This window comes from Danio aesculapii, chromosome 1 (assembly GCF_903798145.1).
Source record: "Danio aesculapii chromosome 1, fDanAes4.1, whole genome shotgun sequence".
NCBI classification, from domain to species: domain Eukaryota; kingdom Metazoa; phylum Chordata; class Actinopteri; order Cypriniformes; family Danionidae; genus Danio; species Danio aesculapii.
The window spans coordinates 34,235,590-34,257,773 of NC_079435.1; the positions used below are offsets into that span (position 1 = coordinate 34,235,590).

Genomic DNA, 22,184 nt, shown 5'->3' on the forward strand with positions numbered 1-22,184 from the left:
TCAATAATATTAAATGTTAACAAATCGTCACCATAGAATTATAAAGTTCTATCTGACGTTTATGTCAAAATTGAGTTTTTCACAAATTCTTTTTAAATGACAACTTACTTACATACAGTATATATTCACTTTTATTGCTCATTGTTTTCTTTAAATTTGACATTAAGCCTTGAAGGGCAAATATTTAAGTTATTCATGGGGCATATAATTCAATAAATATAATTCAATAATTTATATAAAGCATAGCATTTAATAAAGATTACCATGTTAATTACGTAAAATTAACATCTGCACTGGACAAAATATTTAGGACAAAATATTTTATATTTATAGAAAGTAAAAACTTTCTCAAACATCAACATATTGTTACAACACCAATAATTTTTTTTTTTATCAAATTAATTAGCAGACTGATTGTATTTCTTAAAAAGTAATGCTTCAATTAATGATCTGCTAGACAGAACCTTATAATTCCAAGCAGAAAATTACTTTTTAGAATTAGAAGGTTCTATCTGCATTTGCCATTTTTTACCCTAAATTTAGGAGAATTTTGATAATGTATATTTAGAGTACATTTAGGGTCTCTGTAGTGTTAATGTATGAAATAGAACTGTTACACGCATATTGTTTGATATATGGAATGCAAAAACTTAGCAAAAACTCAATTTCTCAAAATCATTTAGAATGTAGATAGAACCATAAAACTCCAAAGCGACAAAATAGTACAAGGTAAAATGTAACAGAGGCTGCAATATCTGGTTCCAGATCTAATTTTAATTGTCGGACACCCATATGAAAATATACTAAAGTCATTTATAGTGAATACAATAGCGTTTTTTTATCATACTGACACTGAAACCTCCAATAGAGATAGAGATGTTGCATAATCCGCTAAAATGTTACCAAAATTGTTTTTATGTATGGGTGATATATATTGCATCACCAAAAATAATTGAGGTCATATTCGTGTGTTGTGGATAAGTAGATACAGTATATTGATTATTGTGACTGATCTGAAAATGAGGTGTGTTAAGGTGCATTGTTGGCTCATTGAAAATTTGAGGCAACTGAAATAGACCATGCCATTGACCATCTAAAAGCTGGTCTAAAGTCAATGACGCAGAGTTTTTGTAATTTAAAAAGCATGTACGAGGGTCCAAAACATACACACATTGCTTGATAAACACAGGATGTACAGCAATACACAAATATCTTTATCTATGAAAACAATTAAAGGATTAAAATGTTTTTTAAATATTTTTTTTTTCTACATAAATATGAAAGCCACTACCTCCTTGCCTTCTTCACCACAGGAGGCTTTGTAATCCACCTCTGTTGTAGTATACATGACAATTTGCATTTGTATAATGTTTATAATGTTTATTATATGCATATTTATGTTTGTTTTAATAAAAACAAGTTTAGATTTGTCTACCTATCATGTTTTGGAGATGTATGCACTACCATATGGAGCATAGGAATAAGAATTGTATATGGACATAGTTTAGAAACAGTTTTAAAAAAAACCTTTGTGCTACACAATGAAAATTACAAAATTAAGGGTGTAGGCTAACGATGTCTTCTGTGGAGTGAGTTTCCACCGATTCCTTACTGCACGAAAGTAAAGGAGTAAAGTTTAAAAGTAAAGTAAAGAGAAAGTAAAGAGACAGAATAGAGGAGGCTCATTCTTATCCTTGCGCTGCAGATGGTTTGTTTAACTGTTTTCTCGCTAGTGAAGCATTCAGTTATTTTCAATGTCCGCCATGTAAACAGCAAATGTGCCATTGCGTGACACACTGCCTTTTAAAGGGAATGGGAGATGAGACTCTGATTGGTTTAAAGCACATTATGCTAAAAACACACCCATAACTCACTAAGAGAATAAGCACTTTGTTTTTATAAATGCACAATTCTTGCAGAGAGAAATGCAAGGATTTGTGTGTAGAGTTTTGCAGAAATTGTTCTAACTAATCTGACTCACGTGTCAAAGCACAGAATAATGTTTATACATTAGAAAAGTGGGTGTGCTTTTTGAAAAATGGAATTTGAAATTTTTGTTACAAAGTCTGCTTACAGTGTTTTAGCAAGCGAGAAATACTGTACTATATTTCTGGCATACATTATTCACACGTATATATTTGTAAAAACATCTGTATGCAATAAGACCAGGCTAGTTTTACACTGATACACTGACTAGTACTCACCATGCGCTACCCATCCATGCTTGCACTGGTCACATGTCCGCAGGTGGATTTTGCCAGGCTGGAAACACTCACATGTGCAGTTTACCAGAGTACAGCGGATGGCCTGAAAACGCACAAGCACATAATAGGGTTTTTGTTGAAATTATATCAGTATCCATGAATATTAGCCTCTGTTGTCTTTCTGATTCATTAATGCATGTTTAAAAAAACAACTGTTTAATTTGTGTATGTGTTTCTGTACTGATATATATATATATATATATATATATATATATATATATATATATATATATATATATATATATATATATATATATATATATATATATATATATATATATATATAATAGGCAATACTCTGACAATATCCTTGCCCCATAAAGCATCAGTACAGAAACACATACACATAACTCATATACACATAAATATATATATATATATATATATATATATATATATATATATATATATATATATATATATATATATATATATATATATATATTTTTTTTTTTTTTTTTTTTTTTTTTTTTTTTTTTTCTGCAGAAACTATTATTTTCTTTAATTTGGCTGTAATAAAAGCAATTTCAATTTTTTTATATAATATAATTAGTCAATATAATTAGCCCCCTTAAGTTTTTTTTTTTTTCATTGGCTACATAACTAACAACTATTGTCCAATGACTTGCCTAATTAAGCTAACTTGCCTAGTTACACCTTTACATTGCACTTTAAGCTGAATACTATATTGAAAAATAACTAGAATATATATATTGTAAATTGTGACTTAAATGAATGCAGTCATGCTTATGATTGTTATATTGACTGACATTCTAACAAGCATCGGTTTTCTGTCTTGTGCCATATTCATGTAGGGGCATTTAGATGAGCTCTTCCTTCCTTTCACCTGAAACCTGGCCTGTTTTTGCCCCATTTGAATTTTCTTTGTTTTGACAAAAGCTGCCATTACTTGCTGTGGAGACTGAACCAGAGCTGACCCCAAAAGCTTTTAGCGATGAGGGGTTAAGTGTCCCAACGAGACAGAAAGCCTGGCAGGACAACCCAATGGCATTGTGTGATAAGACATCTCCTTAATCACTCCGCCACAGAAAAGACTCCGGCAGGAAGAGAGGAAAGGTGGGGAGGCCACACTGTTCGTGTTCTCTCACACCTCTGCTGTCAAGGTCTCTCAGAAGATGGATTCAAAAGTGAAAAAATCCCTTTTTATCCTTCTGATTGTTATCCTATTCAACATTGCGCAACAACATTTTATGGAATTTTGCTGTGCACACTTAAGTACAGTCCAATTTCATGGATCATTGCACTGGTTTGTTATAAGCAATAAAACCCAGAAATGATGATGATAATAATAATATAAATAATAATATAAATAATAATAATAATAATAATAATAATAATAATAATAATAATATTCACTGCGGTTTGTTTCTGCACCTCACAAAGTTATGACAGGGTAAAAATTACAATCTGATTTTTTTTCTTTTTCTGTCAGCTATTGTTCAGTTTGTTTTTTAGCAGTTTATGTACATTTCTTCCTCCTTTCTTGTTTGTTTGTTTATTTTTATCAAACTGAAAAATTACTCTCAATCAATCATTTAAATGGAATAGCTGCAGCTATGACATCAGTTTACAAACCAGGCTGACTTATAGGCATATGTTCTAAACATGTTTGATTTATTGAATAATGAGGTCTGTTGTATTGTGTGTGTGTGTGTGTGTGTGTGTGTGTGTGTGTGCGTGCGTGCGTGCGTGCGTGCGTGCGTGCGTGTGTGTGTGTGTGTGCGTGTGTTTGTGTGTGTGTGTGAAAGAAGAGAGAGTTAGAGAGAGAAACAATGGAGAAATGTATGTGTATGGTGAATAATGGAACAATTTATGTGATGGTTAATGCTTTTTTAAACACTTAAGAGCTCTACAAGAAGCACATGCTCGGCTGTCTCAGTGATGCACTTCTGCACTTTTCATGGTGAATATTTCTATTAATGCCATAACATATGTTGAAACCAATGAGAGCAAATACAAATCATATACCCTCAGGTTACTAACAATGTGAAATAGCAAAAGGTTTCCTCAGCCCATTAATCTACAAATAGAAAATCTCAAATCTGTAATGAAGCTCAGATCCTAAAGCATGATGTAGCTATTGTTGTTGAGTCTACTGTGTACACACACATGGACACACGCACACACACACACACACACACACACACACACACACACACACACACACACACACACACACACACACACACACACACACACACACACACACACACACACACACACACACACACACACACACACACACATTTTGAATATTATAAATCAGCACTGTTCCAGGTAGCACCATTCACAGGCATTTTTGTTAAATGTTATTTTTCAATAAATGACAAGTTGATATAAATTGCAGTAATATTCCATAAAATACTTTGTATTACAAACTTCAGCATGAGGTAGTGATTGGGAGTTGACGTTACATTAACCACCCACAGGTGGCAGCAGAAATATAATAACCAGTCCATCGGTCTTTACTTTCTCAATGATATTTTCTTGATTTTCTCAACTATTGCTAATAAAAAAAAACAATACAGAGAAAGTAAATCACAACATAAGTCAAATGTGAATCCTTCTGGATTTTTGTATTAGGCTATTGTCTACTATAGCAATGTAGTGTTTGCTTTGGCTTTTATGGGGTTACGCCTGTTTCACACCGCAAGCGCAAGCAGAGCTCGTATAGAGAACATAAGCAGCGTGCAGTTGTTTGCCTTTCACACCGACTGTGTCTGCAGCACGCAGCTCATCGGCAGTTGCTGCACAAATCAATCTATCTCTTTCTATTCTAGTTATCTATCTATCTATAAATACACTTTTTTTTACTTGGTGCCGCAGCCCGCGGCAACTTCCTCCTATGTTGTTTACTTAACCTGCAAGTCTTTATTTGACAAATTATAAAGATCCTAAAGAACTGAATGCTTCTCACGCTCTGAGGAGTGTCATTCATGTCTTTTCAGGTGCACTTGGTCAGAAGACAATTGCCTGTGATATCATGTCATTTTGTTTTTGATTGTCAGGATGATGTAGGCCTATAGTTATAATAATATTTATACAATATAATTAATGATAATTATACATGATCAAACTAGTGTGCAACTTACTAAGCAAAACTAATACTAAAATTGTTTTAAATTTGGTTTTGTAGTTCAAGCCTAAATAAATTTTTTTTGCCGTTTTTAATTGTTAAAGTTCATTTGATTGATTATATAAAAAATCTGTGCATTTTATTTATACATTTATTGGGTAAAATTGCTACTTTTATTGTCATTTAAGGTGTTTTCGTTCATTATCAATGCACTGTTACTTTAATTGTGTGTGTGCAGCGTGGCAAAAATAGACCCAGCGCCGAAACTATCGCGGCACTCCTGCTTCAGCAATGCTCACGCCTCGCACTGCTTCTGCATGCAGTACGAAAGCTCTAATCTGTTAACATGGACGTCGGAAAAAAAACACACTGCTCATGCCCTGCTCACGCTTGCAATGTGAAATAGGCTTTAGCATTTGTGAATACCTGAATGCAGCAGAGAAATACAGACAGAACTCTGTAGATTGGTGGTTTTATAATAGAGGTCTTATAATCTGAGAACAACATCCTCTGTCTTGTCATCACTATATTACAGTATTTTGTTTTTTATTAGCAAATACTTTTGATGTTTAGATGGTCAAATGCAGATGTAAATCTGTGGCAGAAGAAAGTACTTCACACAAAAGGGCTGTTGATTTTATTTTTATTTACACAATTATGCCATCAAAATGTTATGTACATTTCAAATCTTTTAAGTCATGCCAAGTCATTAATTATCCAGCCTATTCAGTTGTCATTTGCCAAATTACATCCAACACCAAGTTAAAACTAGTTTAGCTCTTAGCAACATTTTATAGAATTTTCATCAGTTTGACATCTTAGACAGAGAATATATGTGCAAGAGGGATTGTAAATGACACAAACTTTTCTAATAGCTCACAGTATATATTATATATATTCTGTATTTTATCTAGTGTGTGTATGTGTTCTAGTCAGTGAGTTTTTCTATCAACTCGGTAATAACGCTGCTTTGCTATTCACATCAGTGCAGAGATGTCCAGCTAAGCATGATGCACACTGCGCATCAGTCAGTGTGAAGACAGCACAGAGTGGACATTGAACGGAAGAGAGACACAAAGAGAAGTCCAGGGCGATTGTTGCTTGGACCACTGAGGACCCTATGAACTCCTCTCAAAGACTCAGCTGACAGAGATCAAACCAGTGACAGCCTGCTGCAGTATCCAGAGACATAACTGTGTTCAAAGTACTGGAGAGAGGGGCATAGGGAGGGGGGCACACGGCCGCCTCAGGAGGACAAGGGAGGGAGGTGAGCCGCTTCTGCCAGCGACTGATCTTCTTTCTCTCTCGTTGTCTCTGTGCTGTCACCCGCTGATTGATCCAGGTGTTTTATAGCTATCTAGAGGCACAGAGCATTCAGACAAAGAGAGGCCTCTGTCAATCCTTTTGATTGGGGCTGCACATTCCTGGGCCAGATGGTGGACAGGCCTTCTTTGGACACCGCCAATCCACATACCTCTCCCCAGCACTCAGGAGAAATGTTGAGTGTGTGTGCATTTCTTTTCAGACAGGGTAGGTCAATGTTAACATGATGTTAAAAAAGATGTCTGATTTTGATCTTTAAAAACATTTAGATTTTTTTTTTTACAAAAAATAATAATAATTATAGATCAGTTTTGGAATGTCATTAGAACATTTTGGTTTGTTTGTTTGGGCGATTGTTCATTATTAAAAGTATTTCCTATCCAGGTAAACTATTTAAATTCAATTTTTATGTATACTGCATGTTATGTATGAGTGATTTGATCCAATCTACTAGTTTTATGCTCACACATTTTTTCTGTTCAGTTTCCACAATTCAACACTGGATCATATGAATTGGGGATTTAGTGGAAAACAAAAGACACAACACATTTGTGTGTGTGTGTGTTGTAACATGTTCAGCAGAAGATAGAGTGGAAGCAGAATAATAGATTTACAAAATTTTACTTTAAATTAATTGACAATATTATTTTCTGTCTAGAAACACCAGCAGAAACTGAAACCACCAGACCAGTTAATAACCAACTGAGCAGGTTCCAGTCTTTACTCTCTAGATAAAATAATTTCACACAATTTCAGAAAGTCTGAAAAAATCTTTGAGCGATTTCACAAACTTTACTCGCTGAAAACGGAAACACTTTGTAACATATTTAATGTTGCAGTGATATATTCATGCATAAACATGCCTTTAACATCCATGTCTTACGATATTGCCTACAGAATGTGTTACGTTTATTCTTTTATTATCAAACACAGAGGTTTGTAGCATGTTCTGAGTCTTTTCCTTGACTCTTATCAGTCTTCCGCTGATAAAGGCTCATTCCCAGCAGGCTTTGCCACCTGCTCTGATTACCCCACAAAAGATTGTGTGGGATAGCAACCAACACTAGAGTAAACTGGACAAAGAACAGAAGACTAATAAAACAAAATACACACACTCAGTACTGCAAACATAGGCACTCTGTAAATGTATAAAACGAACTCCCCGCACAACTGAGAAGGAGCAAAGCAACTTTGTATTTTTTTTTCCTGTGTAAATGTGGATCTCTTCACACTGCCACAGTAGTAGCATTAGTCAGTGTGCAAGCATTTTGCTCCCAGGTTGACCCCAGGAGGAGGGGACAGCTACATATTGACTGCACAGGACCAGAGAGGATGTGTAGACGTACAGACAAGACCTTTGGGTCTTCGAGAATAAATTCTGATCTTTTTTAAGTACTCTTTCTGTAAACATTCGCAAAACACAGAAAGAACTGTTCAGTCTTAGGGGAAAGATTGAGAGACTTTAGTCTGAAGTTTTAATAAATTCTTCTTCTAATGGATTAAAATAAACTTCTATTAGAAGATAAACAGGTTTTATTACATGTATATAATGTCACCTGAACAAGCAGCAAAAAGTGGAAAATAATATTGCAAATCATTTGTCTATATTGTCTCCACTGACAATATATATTTATTTCATTTATTACATTTGATTTAGTTTTACTTGTTTATTTTATTATTCTTACTTTTTCTTGAATGTAATATACAATACATTTCTAAATAAGATCAACATTATTTTGCTTTGCCTACTGTAAAGATTGCTGAAATATTTGCACATTTATGTTTGTTTGTCTTTATGAGCATTACCTGGGTCTCCATGATGTAATGCCAACTTCTGACAGCTGCCCCCTGATAAAGGTTTTGTTCCTTTAAGACTGTTTCTTCATTAGCATCAAATGCATCAGATTACAGGAAATAATTAAAAAAAAAAATTTTGAATAAAAAGGGAGAGAAAGAGAATATAGATAGAGACTCCTTCTGGTCTCTTGTACTCCTACATGACCACAGTGACAACTGTGAGAGTCTCCCACCCACTTCACCATGCTCTGGCAGTCTGGATATATACTGGAATGTGTGTAAGTGTGCGCATGAATACAGAGGGAGGGAGACTCAATGAAAGTCCATCACACTCTCTTTATCAGGCCAAACAAAGTTCAGAGATAGAGAAGGGATGAAGAAGAGAAAAGACCATCTACATGTCAGAGGTCATTCTCCGTAGGGGGACTGTGCTTTTGATAATTTTGCTACAGGTGTTATATACATATGATATGCTAGTTTCATTTTGAGAAAAAAAATACAAAGAAGAGCGAATTATATCTTATTGGCTTTTACATTTTATCTTACAATTGTGTGCGTCCATTTATGTGTGAAATATCCAACACAGGCTCATTCTGAAAAAGTAGTCCTATATACATTTCTAGACACCGCAAATTATGTAGCCAGAGGTACGTATGGCTGCATTTCATTTTTTAAACGAACACTACATGGCAGCATAGCGATGTTCCTTTTCGCACTTACCAGCTGACTGCTTACCTCCGTGTGGACGGAGGTAACCAGTTTGTCCAGTTAGCTCGTCATGTATGTTGGCGGACTTGAGACGCAGAGAGGAGTTGCCCATGACGACCGGGTTCGAGCCGGGGAAGAACAGTTCCAGAAATCAGGTAAGACAAAAACAGAATCCAAAAAATAAAATAAACAAGTAAACACCGGGGTGAGAATGTGGTAAAATCAGAAAACATGGTAAAAATCAGACGAGGGATTTCTTTTTCTGGATTGCTTTTGTAAATTGTTGGTTGGGTTCAGGGAAGAAAGTGGATGGGCGGGTCAATCGATAAAATTGAGGAGGAGGGTGGATCAGTCGATTGGTCAGTCAGTCCGTCATTCAGTGAGTGAAACAGTCAGTCAACAGTGACCTCTGGTGGGTTTACTTGAGAACAGCAGGCGCGAATGGCACTCAGGAGAGAAATTTGAGATATGAAAAAGCGTACACAGCAGCCTCTCGTGGATTCGCGAAAAAAAACAAAACTGCCAAAATACGTACCTCCTGGGACATATTTCACAGTCTCCAGAAACGTATATAGGACTACGATTTTAGAATGAGCCTGGGTTGGAAACATCCTGCTTGTTAAGTGTGACTTCACGCGCTATATCAAAGGGGAGGCTCAAAAAATGGTAATAATAAACATTTACAAAGCGATGTAATACTTTTAAAAACCATGCATAATATCAGATGGTCAGAAAGTGGTTAATTTTTTATAAATTGTTAAAATATTGATGTCTGTGATGCAGCAAGTCCAGACACTATTGTGTACACAATGATTTTATGTAAAATACACTTTAATGTGTGATATGACTAGAAAGTGTTCTTTAACAAATATTTTCTCAAATTAAATGAGTAGCGACTTGGACCCGGAAACAATATTTCATAAGTCACGACATACCAAGCGGATAGCTTTAAATCAGGTCAACATGGATGTGTTTCACCCTTCTATATGATTTAATTCTGACTAATCTTTAGTCTTGGAATTTTCTTTTTTTCTAAATGAAACTGAAAACATTTTTTATTATTAATTTATTTTTATATTATTATTATTAGTAGTAGTCGTAGTAGTAGTTACTATTTAATTACTATTATCTGCACATATGCAATAGGGAATAATTGTCAACGGTTTGATTGCCATCCCGCAATCGACCAAACAAAATTACCACCCTACTCCCTGGACCCCACACCGGTCCACTTCATTTGACTAAGATGGCCCAATGCAATTACAAAGCTATTGACGGATGTTTGTATGTCTTCTAGGCTGTGCAGTATTAAGTCATTAGCACTACAAATTGTGGCAGACCTTTTATTGCCACACAGTCATGAGAACAAGCAGTGGTCCAAAGTTAACGAGTCACATATTCCCCTTCCCCTCACCCCCAAACCAGCATCACATCCAACCTCCACCCTCCCCCAATCTGCATCCCATATTTATAATTTTACCACATCCTAACAATAACACGAGTAGAACTGGTGCAAAACACACGTCCAAGGATAATGAAACACACGCGTTACCACAGAAGGCTGTAAGTACAACCAGCTGTGACAGTCTCCTCTGAGAGTGAACAAGAGAACAGAAGGAAAAGTGAGCAAGAAAGACTGAGACTGAGATCGGGAGAGAAAGTAAGAAAGTCAGACACATGTGAATGCAGCTGTACTCAGGGGGAAACCACACGATGTATGTTTCCAGCTGCCTTCTCAGTGGCTCCTTCTTTCTCAGGCCCCTGTCCCTCTCCAACCTCTCTTGGCCATCTTTGTTTTGACAGGGCTTTGCAGTTCCAAAAAACTCTCTCAGATGTGCTGAGGTAAGGGAAAAACAAAACAAACTTCTTGTGTGCACACATATATGGCACATTCACAATACCTCGTTCTTGCATACACACACACACACACACACACACACACACACGCACGCACGCACGCACGCACGCACGCACACACACACACACACACACACACACACACACACACACACACAAGTGAATTAACACAAGCAGTCATTAGACTTCACTCTCTCCTTATTTATGTGTTTACGTGTAGCTCTTAAAAAACTTGGAAGATGAATTTTTCCTCGGTGAAAAGGTTTCACTTAGCCACAATGATTTGGGAAGGACACATTCTTTTGACGCTGTGGGTCTGCCTCAAATCCAAGACCTCAGCATGTGCTGAATTTTGAGCATACCTCAACATGTGTTACCTCTTTGTAATATTTACTTTGTAGGGCAATATGAAGTGGATAGCACAGCCAAATGCTGCTTTTAATGGGGCCTCTCGCCCTCATTAAAAACAAATATTAACTGTGAAACGTAAAAACAGCACACAAAAGCGTTTCATCGAATCATTTTATAATAAACAATAAATTGTCCTGCAACACCATCCCTTGGCTTCCGGCATCAGGTTTCTTGCAACACTTATTTCTCACACATCCGAAACTTGTTTTATCTAATTATGATTTGATCATTATCTTCCTCTAAGCACATGGCTAGTTTAGAAGCTGCAAACAAATATTAAAAGTAGCAAATACATTTATCTGCATCAGGTCTAACTTACATTACAATGTGTACAATATCCACCATAACACAATTTATGCACCCAGATAAAATTACAATAAGAAATGCGTCACCTATTGGCTAATGAATCATATGCTTTTTACTGTATGGGGGTGAAAGAGAAGAAATGACTTGGAAGTGTGAATGTCTGTGGTGCCTTGTTTATTTATTTATTTATTTTTTTTCTCTCTCAGTTTTCTCCATTCATGTTTTTTGCATGATTATCGTGTTTGTGCCATCCCCATGTGGCGACTTTGCATAGACATTTGAATAATGAAGGGAAGTCATTTAACTATTCTCCAGGTATTAAAAACCAATGTTTTTTACACGATGCAGCAACATTAGGCATGTTAATTGGGCTCTTTGGACTTACCCAAAAAAGGGACTAAAATTAATTACTCATGTCGACAAAATGTCAGAAACACGCTCTGGAAAATAATAACCCAAAGTCTAATTTGTTTTTCTTTTTTCTAAGTCTTATATTATATGGAAGTGGACAATATTTGATAAAGCAAAGCACTTTGAGATGGTTGACAAATGAAATATGATTTCAACAAAGCCTTATTTTTAAGCCAAATTCATTACTGTTTTAAATAAGATTTCCTGGGTCCAAATAATAAATAATATGTTTTTGCACCCACTCATCTGTAAGGTGTATGACAGCAAGAAACGAACACAGGTTATTGCTGAATGACGTTTCCTCTACAAATGCTTTTAACCTTAATAAACATATTACAGATTCTAAAAGTATTGATATCAGCTATTGTCTGACTTGTTTACTTTGCATGCATGACGTCACAATTACAGTAGTGGGTCAAGTCTCTTATGATGTTTACCATGTGGAGAAGTTGAGTGGCTGTTAACACTGCCTGTGTGGAATGTGTCACACCTGTCATTTTTGAGCTTCTTTTTTGATAACAATGCTGTCATTATAGATAACAGAAGACATTGAAACGGAAACAAATATGTACTTTTATCAAGCTTAATACTAGATTTTTGACTAATTTGACCCTTTGCTAGTGTTGAGAATGAGAGAAAGTATGCTATACATGACGCAACTACTGCATTATACGTGTGTGATTGTAAACATTTACAAACAACAGAAAACAAACGAGGATTTGATAAATGTATGGTAAAAATAAATGCACTGCATATAATTCAATTACACAATTTATATATATGTATATGTAGTTGAAGTCAGAATTATTAGCCCCCAGGTAATTTTTTTCCCCCATTTTCTGTTTAATGAAGAGAAGATGTTTTTCAACACATTTCTAAACATAATAGTTTTAATATTTCATTTCTAATAACTGATTTATTTTATCTGTGCCATGATGACTTAAAAAATATTTCACTAGATGTTTTTCAAGACATTTCTATACAGCTTAAAGTGACATTTAAAGGCTTAACTGAGTTAATTAGGTTAACTAGGCAGGTTAGGGTATAATTTCTAATAAACATACTGGTACATTTAACTAATACACTTTAACTTAATTGCAGCTAATATGCATATTAAGCAACATCATTTTCTATTTTCATTATCTGAGTAATTATTATTACTTATAACTAATGAATTACTTTGTACTGTATGTCCTCTCTACAAGGCTCAGATGTGCAAATAGCACATAAAAAAAGAGCATGATACATGTGAATGTGGCTGAGTGAGAGGACAAATATACTGCCTTTTTCTTATCTTTCTTTAGCACTTGTATTTGGTTAAAAAATTATTTCATGTCACACATTAGTACTGTGTGCTTGATTAGCAATTCAGCAAGAGCTCACTGGACAATTGGGGCAGTTCTGCCTCACGGTAGTCCCATGCAATGCAGAGCCGGTATATGATTGTGTTGAACACTGGGCACCTGAGGGAAAGGCCACAGTGACAGATGTAACATACAGAATGATCAGCATCAGTGCCCGTTTCAGACTAATTAGAGCAGCAGCTCTGCTCAGAATATCCACACAAATTAATTAGACAGGCGGTGAAGCTGAAATTTTTAATCAAGAAACTGTATTTAAAAAAAAAAAAAAAAAGAGAGAGAGAGAGAGAAGGGAAAAAAGAGATAATCATTACATGCAATACACCTGATAATAACCCCATGCATTTCAGAAAACAGAGGTATAACTCAGTTAGCATAATAAATTGCAAAATTGACTATTCGATTTTATAAAAAGATTTTTATATTATTTTATATAACTGTATACAAAAAAAAAAAAAAACTCTTTTGTATGTTTGACAAATCTCTCTTTAGCATCTCTCCAGTGAGATAGCAGTTAGGGAAATATTTGTGAACTGAAAAACTGAAATAAGAAGCCTTATACTTTTACACTTTTAAGATGATTTTGACCCCCAAATACAAAATACACATGTATTAAATACACATTACATTCTATAACATATCCCTGAAAATCTAAAAAAATCGAATATGTGTTTATAAATTGTACACTGAAAACTGAACACTTGTCCTGGCTTTGTAGCTTGTGCTATCCGGGCTTGTAAATTTAACTTCCTAATTTTGATTACAAAAAAAAAATAAAAAATACAAACAGAAAATTTTGTTTTGAATTGTTAGTTCAGAAATACAACAGTTTATTGTTAGTTTCCATTAGCTCAGACCATTCAGTACTAAATAACACAATTTTGTTATTAATAATGCTGAAAATGTTGAAATCAACAAAGATTAATATTTTAGAATTATTGATTTTATAATCATTTCCATAATTAAGTATTTTTCTTTTTTTAGTTCTTGTTTTAGTTCCTGTTTTTTTTTTTTTTAAAGGTTTAGCATTTGTTAAAAATATCAGTTACCTTGTATCTTATTCATTAAAGTCTAACATAGTGGTCACATGCAAAACAATATTTGTTTATCTAGGAAAAGCAGACATGACAATTTAATGACAATTATGGATTCTAAGTCATTCTAAGTTTAAATTTGGCTACTGTAATAAATATATCAAATTGATAGAAAGCCAAAACATGACAAATCCTAAAATGACAGAAATGGTACAGTTAGACATTGAACATGATAATATTTTATCCTTGCTGTAAAATTGAAAATTGGGCTGTAAAACTGTATTCAAAAGATGGAGAGGGGGGGACAAATCACCAGAACTTGGTTTTGAGCTAGAAACTTTTTCTTTTTTATACAGTATATAAATGTATAAAAGCAGATCTCCAGTTCTTTTTCCTTGTAACTGCTGAAGCAGATAAATCCACGAAAATTGCAATACTATGAGTGAAGTGCTGGGCTGTTCCCAGTTCTGCCTGTTTATTATAAAGTAATTCAGAATCTCCAGTCCATTTCCAAGCATGTTTCTTTTCTTTTCTTTTCTTTTCTTTTCTTTTCTTTTCTTTTCTTTTCTTTTCTTTTCTTTTCTTTTCTTTTCTTTTCTTTTCTTTTCTTTCCTTTCTTTCTTTTCTTTTCCTTTTTTTATGACCAAAAACATTGTGTAGCACCACTGAAACAAAATCAATATAGTACAGTCCAGAGTCACACTTTTATCTGCCTTCAAAAAAAAAGACACTGTTGGAGTCAGGGAAAAAGGAGATTCAGCTGAGAATGGAAGAGTGTTTGTGTGAAGAGCGGTGCTCCACTGACTTCAGTATTCCTTGAGGTTTCTCTCTCTCTCTCTCTCTCTCTCTCTCTCTCTCTCTCTCTCTCTCTCTCTCTCTCTCTCTCTCTCTCTCTCTCTCTTCTCTCTTCTCTCTCTCTCTCTCTCTCTCTCTCTCTCTCTCTCCTCTCTCCTCTCTCTCTCTCACTCTCTCCTCTCTCTCTCTCACTCTCTCTCTCTCAAAGGCTTTTAAAGCCTGTGCCACAGACTAATCATCTGTTCTAAGTGGAACTTAGAGTTGTACTCTACAGAGACATGGGTAGCTCTGTTGTGAAATCATTAGTGTGTGAAGTGCACTCATTTAAAGACAAATGGTGGGGCAGGAACCATGCAAATGACCCATTTCTGTTTGCCAGTCAACTTGCATATGTCTGCCAGCCCGTTGGAGTGCATTCTGCCAACATGCCACAGCTTGACTTCCTTCAAGTCCCCAGGGAAAGCAGCAGTGTCACAAAAACCAGTATTTCCGCTGCTTAACAAATTTATCAAAGTGTGAAATACTTTAGGCAGCTGGTGACACGCATTTGCTGTATCACATCATGCATAATTCAGGCCAACAGGACCATGCTCTTGCACTGAGTGCAAATTGAGATAGCAAATTTATGTCAGTGTTGGTAAACAAAGTCATAGACAATGCTGGGATGACAGCAACGCTTTCACACATTCAGTGTTTTTGAAATAAATTCTTAATGTCTCGCCTTCATTCTGAAGCTCTCCTGAAGTACTCTGATGTGAGACTAAACTCCAAAAGGAATGTATAGTTCAATTAAATAAGATGTTAATAAACAAAAAAAAAAAAAATAAAATATACTGTTTTGTATATTCACTGGGAAATGGATAAAAATATTCATTGTCAAAAGGGGGTATACTCATTTATGCTGAGCACTGTATATATTATATTATATTATATTATATTATATTATATTATATTATATTATATTATATTATATTATATTATATTATATTATATTATATTATATTATATTATTCCATTAGCAGATATGTCCCCATCTGTCTTTCTCACCCAAGACTCCTTAATTTGCTCATCAGCCAAGCATCTTAGCTGCTCTAAACAGAATGAGAGTAAACAGAAGAAAATGCAGACATGTTCAAGTTAAGTTTTTGCCTACAACTATATTTTTTTGGCTTTATAGGGTATATGCCGAAGCATGCTAATAGGACTTTGAATTTGCCAGTAACCTGGGTCAACTGTATGCCAATGCAAAAATCAGCGCATTTAAGGTAAGTTTTCTTTAAAAATCAGCGATCTCCACTGGCTGAGTGGTATCCGATATAAAATAGGTCTCAGATTGTACAAGAAGCACTGCAATAAATTACATTTCCCCCACCATGTCTTTATAATATGAGCATTTATTTTACCCCATTATATTCAATGGAGCTTCTGCGCTAACCTGCCGATTCTGACAGGTGCGTGCGAGTAAACAGCTTTTTGTCTCGTTTTACGCTTGAACAACTTAATGAATGCCAAAGTTTATTTAACTGAATGTATTTTAATTACATTACAACATCAATGCTATAAAAGGAACCGTATACAATGGAAAAAAATTCACAATAACAGGTCACCGGAAGTTTATCAGTATGGGAAAAACTCTAGCTCCGCATATACCCTATTCATTCTAGCAGTATATACATGGATGCATGGAGTTTGTTTATATAACTGCTGCTGTTTTACTCAGAAGCTGTTTATCTTTCATTCATTCTGTTTGTTTTTGTCAATATTTTGTCTATTCATTAGCACTATGTTTTTGCTCATTTTTTTGTTATTTTTTTCTCATGCTGGTAAGCAGCTGGCTGCAGCACTGCATCAGTCTGTCACAAGCTCTCTCCCATGGAGCGAGTGTATGTCAAATGGTCACGCTCAGCACTGATGTCCCACCGTTTGATTTATCCTGGTTACGTTGTGTGGGAGCTATAGGTCATCAAATTTTGTTTTATCAATCAGGCAATGTCTGCTGGACGTTTTGACTATGCTCTTGACTCCATTCTTATGTTAGTTTTACATGCATTGTCTGACATACAGTTGAAGTCAAAATTATTAGCCCCCCTGAATTATTAGCCCCCCTGTATTTTTCCCCAATTTCTGTTTAACAGAAAGAAGATCATTTCAACACATTTCTAAACATGATAGTTTTAATTACTCATTTCTAATAACTCATTTCTTTTATCTTTGCCATGATGACTTAAATAATATTTTACTAGATATTTTTCAAGATACTTCTATACAGCTTAAAGTGACATTTAAAGGCTTAACTAGGTTAATTAGGTTAACTAGGCAGGTTAGGGTAATTAGGCAAGTTATTATATAATGATGGTTTGTTCTGTAGACTATCGAAAAAATATACCTTAAAAGGGCTAATAATTTTGACCTTAAAATGGTTTTTAAAAAATGTTAAACTGATTTTGTTCTAGTCGAAATAAAACAAATAAGACTTTTGCCAGAAGAAAAAATATTATCAGACATACTGTGGAAATTTCCTTGCTCTGTTAAACATAATTTGGGAAATATTTAAAAAAGAAAAAAAATTCAAAGGGGGACTAACAATTCTGACTTTAACTGTACTTCACTGCATATCTACTATATAACTTAAGTACTGAACACATATACCGGGCAATTAACAGTAGGCTCTAATTGCTAGAATTTTTAGCTAGAGGGGTATGAAACTTTGAAACTTTCAGAAACTTTGAAAGGGTCAAATAGTTTCATTTCCATCATTTGTGTACTGAAAAATAAACTCCCTAAAAGCCCTCTCTCTCTCTGGTTCTGTCCTTAAAACAAAAACAAAACAGAAGCATGACAGTTACCTCAGAGGCCAACACAATTAAAGGAGGAGCAGCAGAAGAATCACTATAGATAAAAACAAGATGCTGAATAAAACCATCAGAGTTAGAACAACAGCTAATTTAATTACGTCTACAAGCAGTGGAAAAATGCAACAACTCATAAGAAATTTAGGACTGTACCAACCAGCTACTGTCTATCGTCAATACACCAGGCGTAGCCGTGAAACTGCTTTTACAAAATTGCAATGGGTAGAAAACAAGGGGAAAACAGTAGTGGGAGAGATTTGAAGAGTAAGAAACATTATAGGGTTTGTGACTTCTGTATCATTTAAGAGCATTATACAGTTTGGGGTGAATGGAACTAGTGCACAAGAAGCCTGGTGATTAACTGTAGTCATTCAAGTAATACCTTTTCTTGTTGTCTTTGCTTTATTCTATCTTTGTAAAGCTGCTTGGATACAATTTGCGCTAGAAATAAAAGTGACTTGACATCATAACTGAGCATACTCAAGTGAAAGTCTGTGTCTTCTCGATGATCCTGTAGGAAGGCCTGCAGGTGACTTTTTCTTTTTCAACTTCACATTCCCACATGAATCATTTCTGTAGTGCATTCTCTACCTCCAAACCTAGTTCTTTCTTACACACTTCTCCCTCCTCCATCTCACTTTCTCTTCCTGTCTGTCTCGGCGTTATAGACCAAATTTGAGTCTCCAGAGAAAAATCTAAGTCAAGCTATTGTCATTTCAAACACTGAGATAACTAGACTCAAGGCTGCCCATGAAGAGCTCTGGGGAACTGGATAGCGTGGACTGTTATTATTATTTTTTCCCTTTCTTCATTCTTTCTCTGCAGTGAGATGAGCCCACGCTCTTTGCCATAAAGCAGAGCTGTGTTGTTGTCTTGACTGCATGCTCTGAGCTTCAGTCAGGCTTTTGGGAATTGGGGAATAGTTGTCTTGGCGTTCCAAGGTCAGGCCTCCTCCACATGACAGTTACTGGCTTCCTACAAGCAGGGAAATCAATACTTTCGGACTGTGGCTGGTGCCCTCAGTGTACAACAACACCATTCCTGACATCTGGCATGTCTCCAGCCAATGTCAGGCCCTCAAAACTCTATCTGACACACATTCAGGAGCAGCTAACTCTCCCCCTACTCTATTGCCTATTATCTCTGACTCAAGTCTCAATATTCTTCCATTTTTGTTACATTTTAGTTCCAACGCATGGGAAAACAAAAATGCGTTTTGCCTGCCGTTTACATACAACCAAATAATCAGCTTGACGGTCTGAAAAGCCTCCTGTAAGCACCTCCGTCAAACCAATTGAGCTTGATCTGAATGAAATATTGATCCGATTGGAAGGTGGTTGGTGTAGAACCTGAAATAATCCGATCAATATGGGAAATAAATAGGCCAGGTAAACATTGATTGTGACTATTTTCTCACTTGGATTCAAAAATTTGTTGCTGTATGAGTGTTATTACTGTTCATTTAAGGGTTAGAATGTCCAGCTTAGTCTAATAGTTTGGATTAGATTTTATTTTTATGTATCCTTTTTAATTTTGTTGAATGAATATGAAACTACAAATTGAACTGATTTCAGATCACTGCTTATAAATATAGCATAAATATACGTGCACGTATGTACAGTTGAAGTCAGAATTTATTAGCCCCCCCTGAATTATTTTTTCCCCCAATTTCTGTTTAACGGAGAGAAGATTTTTTTTAACACATTTCTAAACATAATAGTTTTAATAACTCATTTCTAATAACTGATTTATTTTGTCTTTTCCATGATGACAGTAAATAATATTTTACTAGATATTATTTAAGACACTTCTATACAGCTTAAAGTGACATTAAAGGCAATTTAATTAGGCAAGTTATTGTATAATGATGGTTTGTTCTGTAGACTGTCGAAAAAATTTTGCTTAAAGGGGCTAATAATTTTGACCTTAAAATGATTCATTAAAAATTTAAAACTGCTTTTATTCTAGCCGAAATAAAACAAATAAGGCTTTCTCCAGAAGAATAAACTATTATCAAACATACTGTGAAAATTTCCTTGCTCTGTTAAACATTATTTGGGAAATATTTGAAAAAGAAAAATAATTCAAAGGGGGGTTAATAATTCTGACTTCAACTGTATATAATTGCATGAGTAGTGAGCTAAGATCTGGTATATTAATCTTAAATGTGAACGGATAACAACAACAACAACAACAACAACAACAACAATAATAATAATAATAATAATAATAATAAGCTAAAGTCCCATCATGTTTCTTTATGTGCTTTTGGCAAAGGACAAGAACAGGAGACCTGAAATCCAAAAAGAGAGAAAAAGACAAGAAATGCTACTGCAAAGCAACAGTCAGACCAACTTGTCACTCTCCCCTAAGATGAAATACAGCAATGGCGCTCTTTTTTTCTATCACTTTCTTTCCCACTGCAAACGACTAAGCCAAGAATCGACCAAAATGTCTGTTGCTTAGGGACAAGCTGAGTAGTGCTTCTGTGACTATGATCCTATCAAGAAAGGGGTCAGACTCTCATCCCTTCCAATAAACATTAAGCTTGCAATTCATTTCTCTCCAGTTGCCTACAGAAAATGCATCAAATAAACAGCCACTTTAATGAATTGGATATTGAACCATTCATTAAAAAATTCAATTCACTTAAGTCAGCTATAGGACACAATGAGACCGTAACCCGGGCATTTCTAGCCTAGTCTCTTAAATCCAACAGGGGCATTAAAAATCACCTCTGTGAGGGTTAACCCCTTAAACTGCCTGTCTATTAACTAATGTCACTCTTTGCTATACTAAGCAGCAGAACATTTCCTCAGGTACGGTCTCAATAATGAAGACAGAAGCCTTCAGAAGTTTCCCAAAGCCTCTGTCAATGGTGAAGCACAGGCTTATTGGATTTGGATTGGCAATTCACCGCTGACATCATTCATTCATTCATTTTCTTTCGACTAGCGCTTTATTAATCTGGGTTACCACAGTGGAATGAACCGCCACTTATCGAGCATATGTTTTACGCAGGGCAGCACGGGTGGTGCAGTGGGTAGCACAATCGCCTCACAGCAAAAGGGTCGCGGTCTCGAGCCCCCGGCTGGGTCAGTTGACATTTCTGTGTGGAGATGCATGTTCTCCCCATGTTCGTGTGGGTCCAAAAACATGTGGTATAGGTGAATTGGGTAAGCTAAACTGTCCATAGTGTTCGTGTGTGAATGAGTGTGGATGTTTCCCAGTGATGGGTTGCAGCTGGAACGGCATCTGCTGCTTAAAACATATGCTGGATAAGTTGGCGGTTCATTCCGCTGTGGCAACCCCAGATTAATAAAGGGACTAAGCTGAAAAGAAAAGAATTCTGGCCCATATTTGGCATAAACTGGCACAGCAGGCATTCGTTCATCACTGGCATACAGCATGTGGGCCAAACATGGCCCAGGTTTTGCAGAGGTGGGACCATCTTTAAGGTGGCACACAAGACTGGGCCAAATAGCAAATGTAGTATTTGGCCCAGAATGTTAAAAATGTATATGTGGGCCACATACGTTTTGGTCTATTTTTGAACACTTTTTAAAATACATTTATATTATTTGAGTAAAGAAGTTGCTTGTGAGAAAAAGAATGGCCATAAATGCTTCATGGGTTATCAAATTCATGCGGTCGTGACACACCAACCCTATCTGATCCAGTTCAGGCCTAGTAATGCACTTTTGTTGCTATAATGTTGCTATAATGCTTATGGGAGAGACGTGTTTAATATATGATTGGGGTGTTTAAAAAACACGTCCCCTGAAAAAGGAGAAAAGGAATAGATCACACGCCTTTTGTGTTTCAGTGCATGACACATCATAAAATAATAATTAATAAGTAAGTATAGGCTGAAAACTGGCCCCCATACTAAAGTGTTACCGTTTTCTTAATTTTGCTGCAGTCTGGTTGTACTTTATTTCATCAGTAAATATGGCATTGTGAGAGTT

At 35.5% G+C, this 22,184-nt stretch overlaps 1 protein-coding gene across 4 annotated transcripts in view; it reads right to left on the reverse strand.

The window, feature by feature from the left end:
* The window catches only part of bnc2 (basonuclin 2), a 177,267-nt gene that overhangs the window by 45,043 nt on the left and 110,040 nt on the right, over window positions 1–22,184 (reverse strand). For all 4 annotated transcript variants that reach the window (XM_056459078.1, XM_056459066.1, XM_056459072.1 and 1 more), the window contains one exon: window positions 2,205–2,307. In XM_056459078.1, coding sequence (XP_056315053.1) covers window positions 2,205–2,307 — 103 coding nt within the window. The remainder of the gene's footprint in view (window positions 1–2,204; window positions 2,308–22,184) is intronic.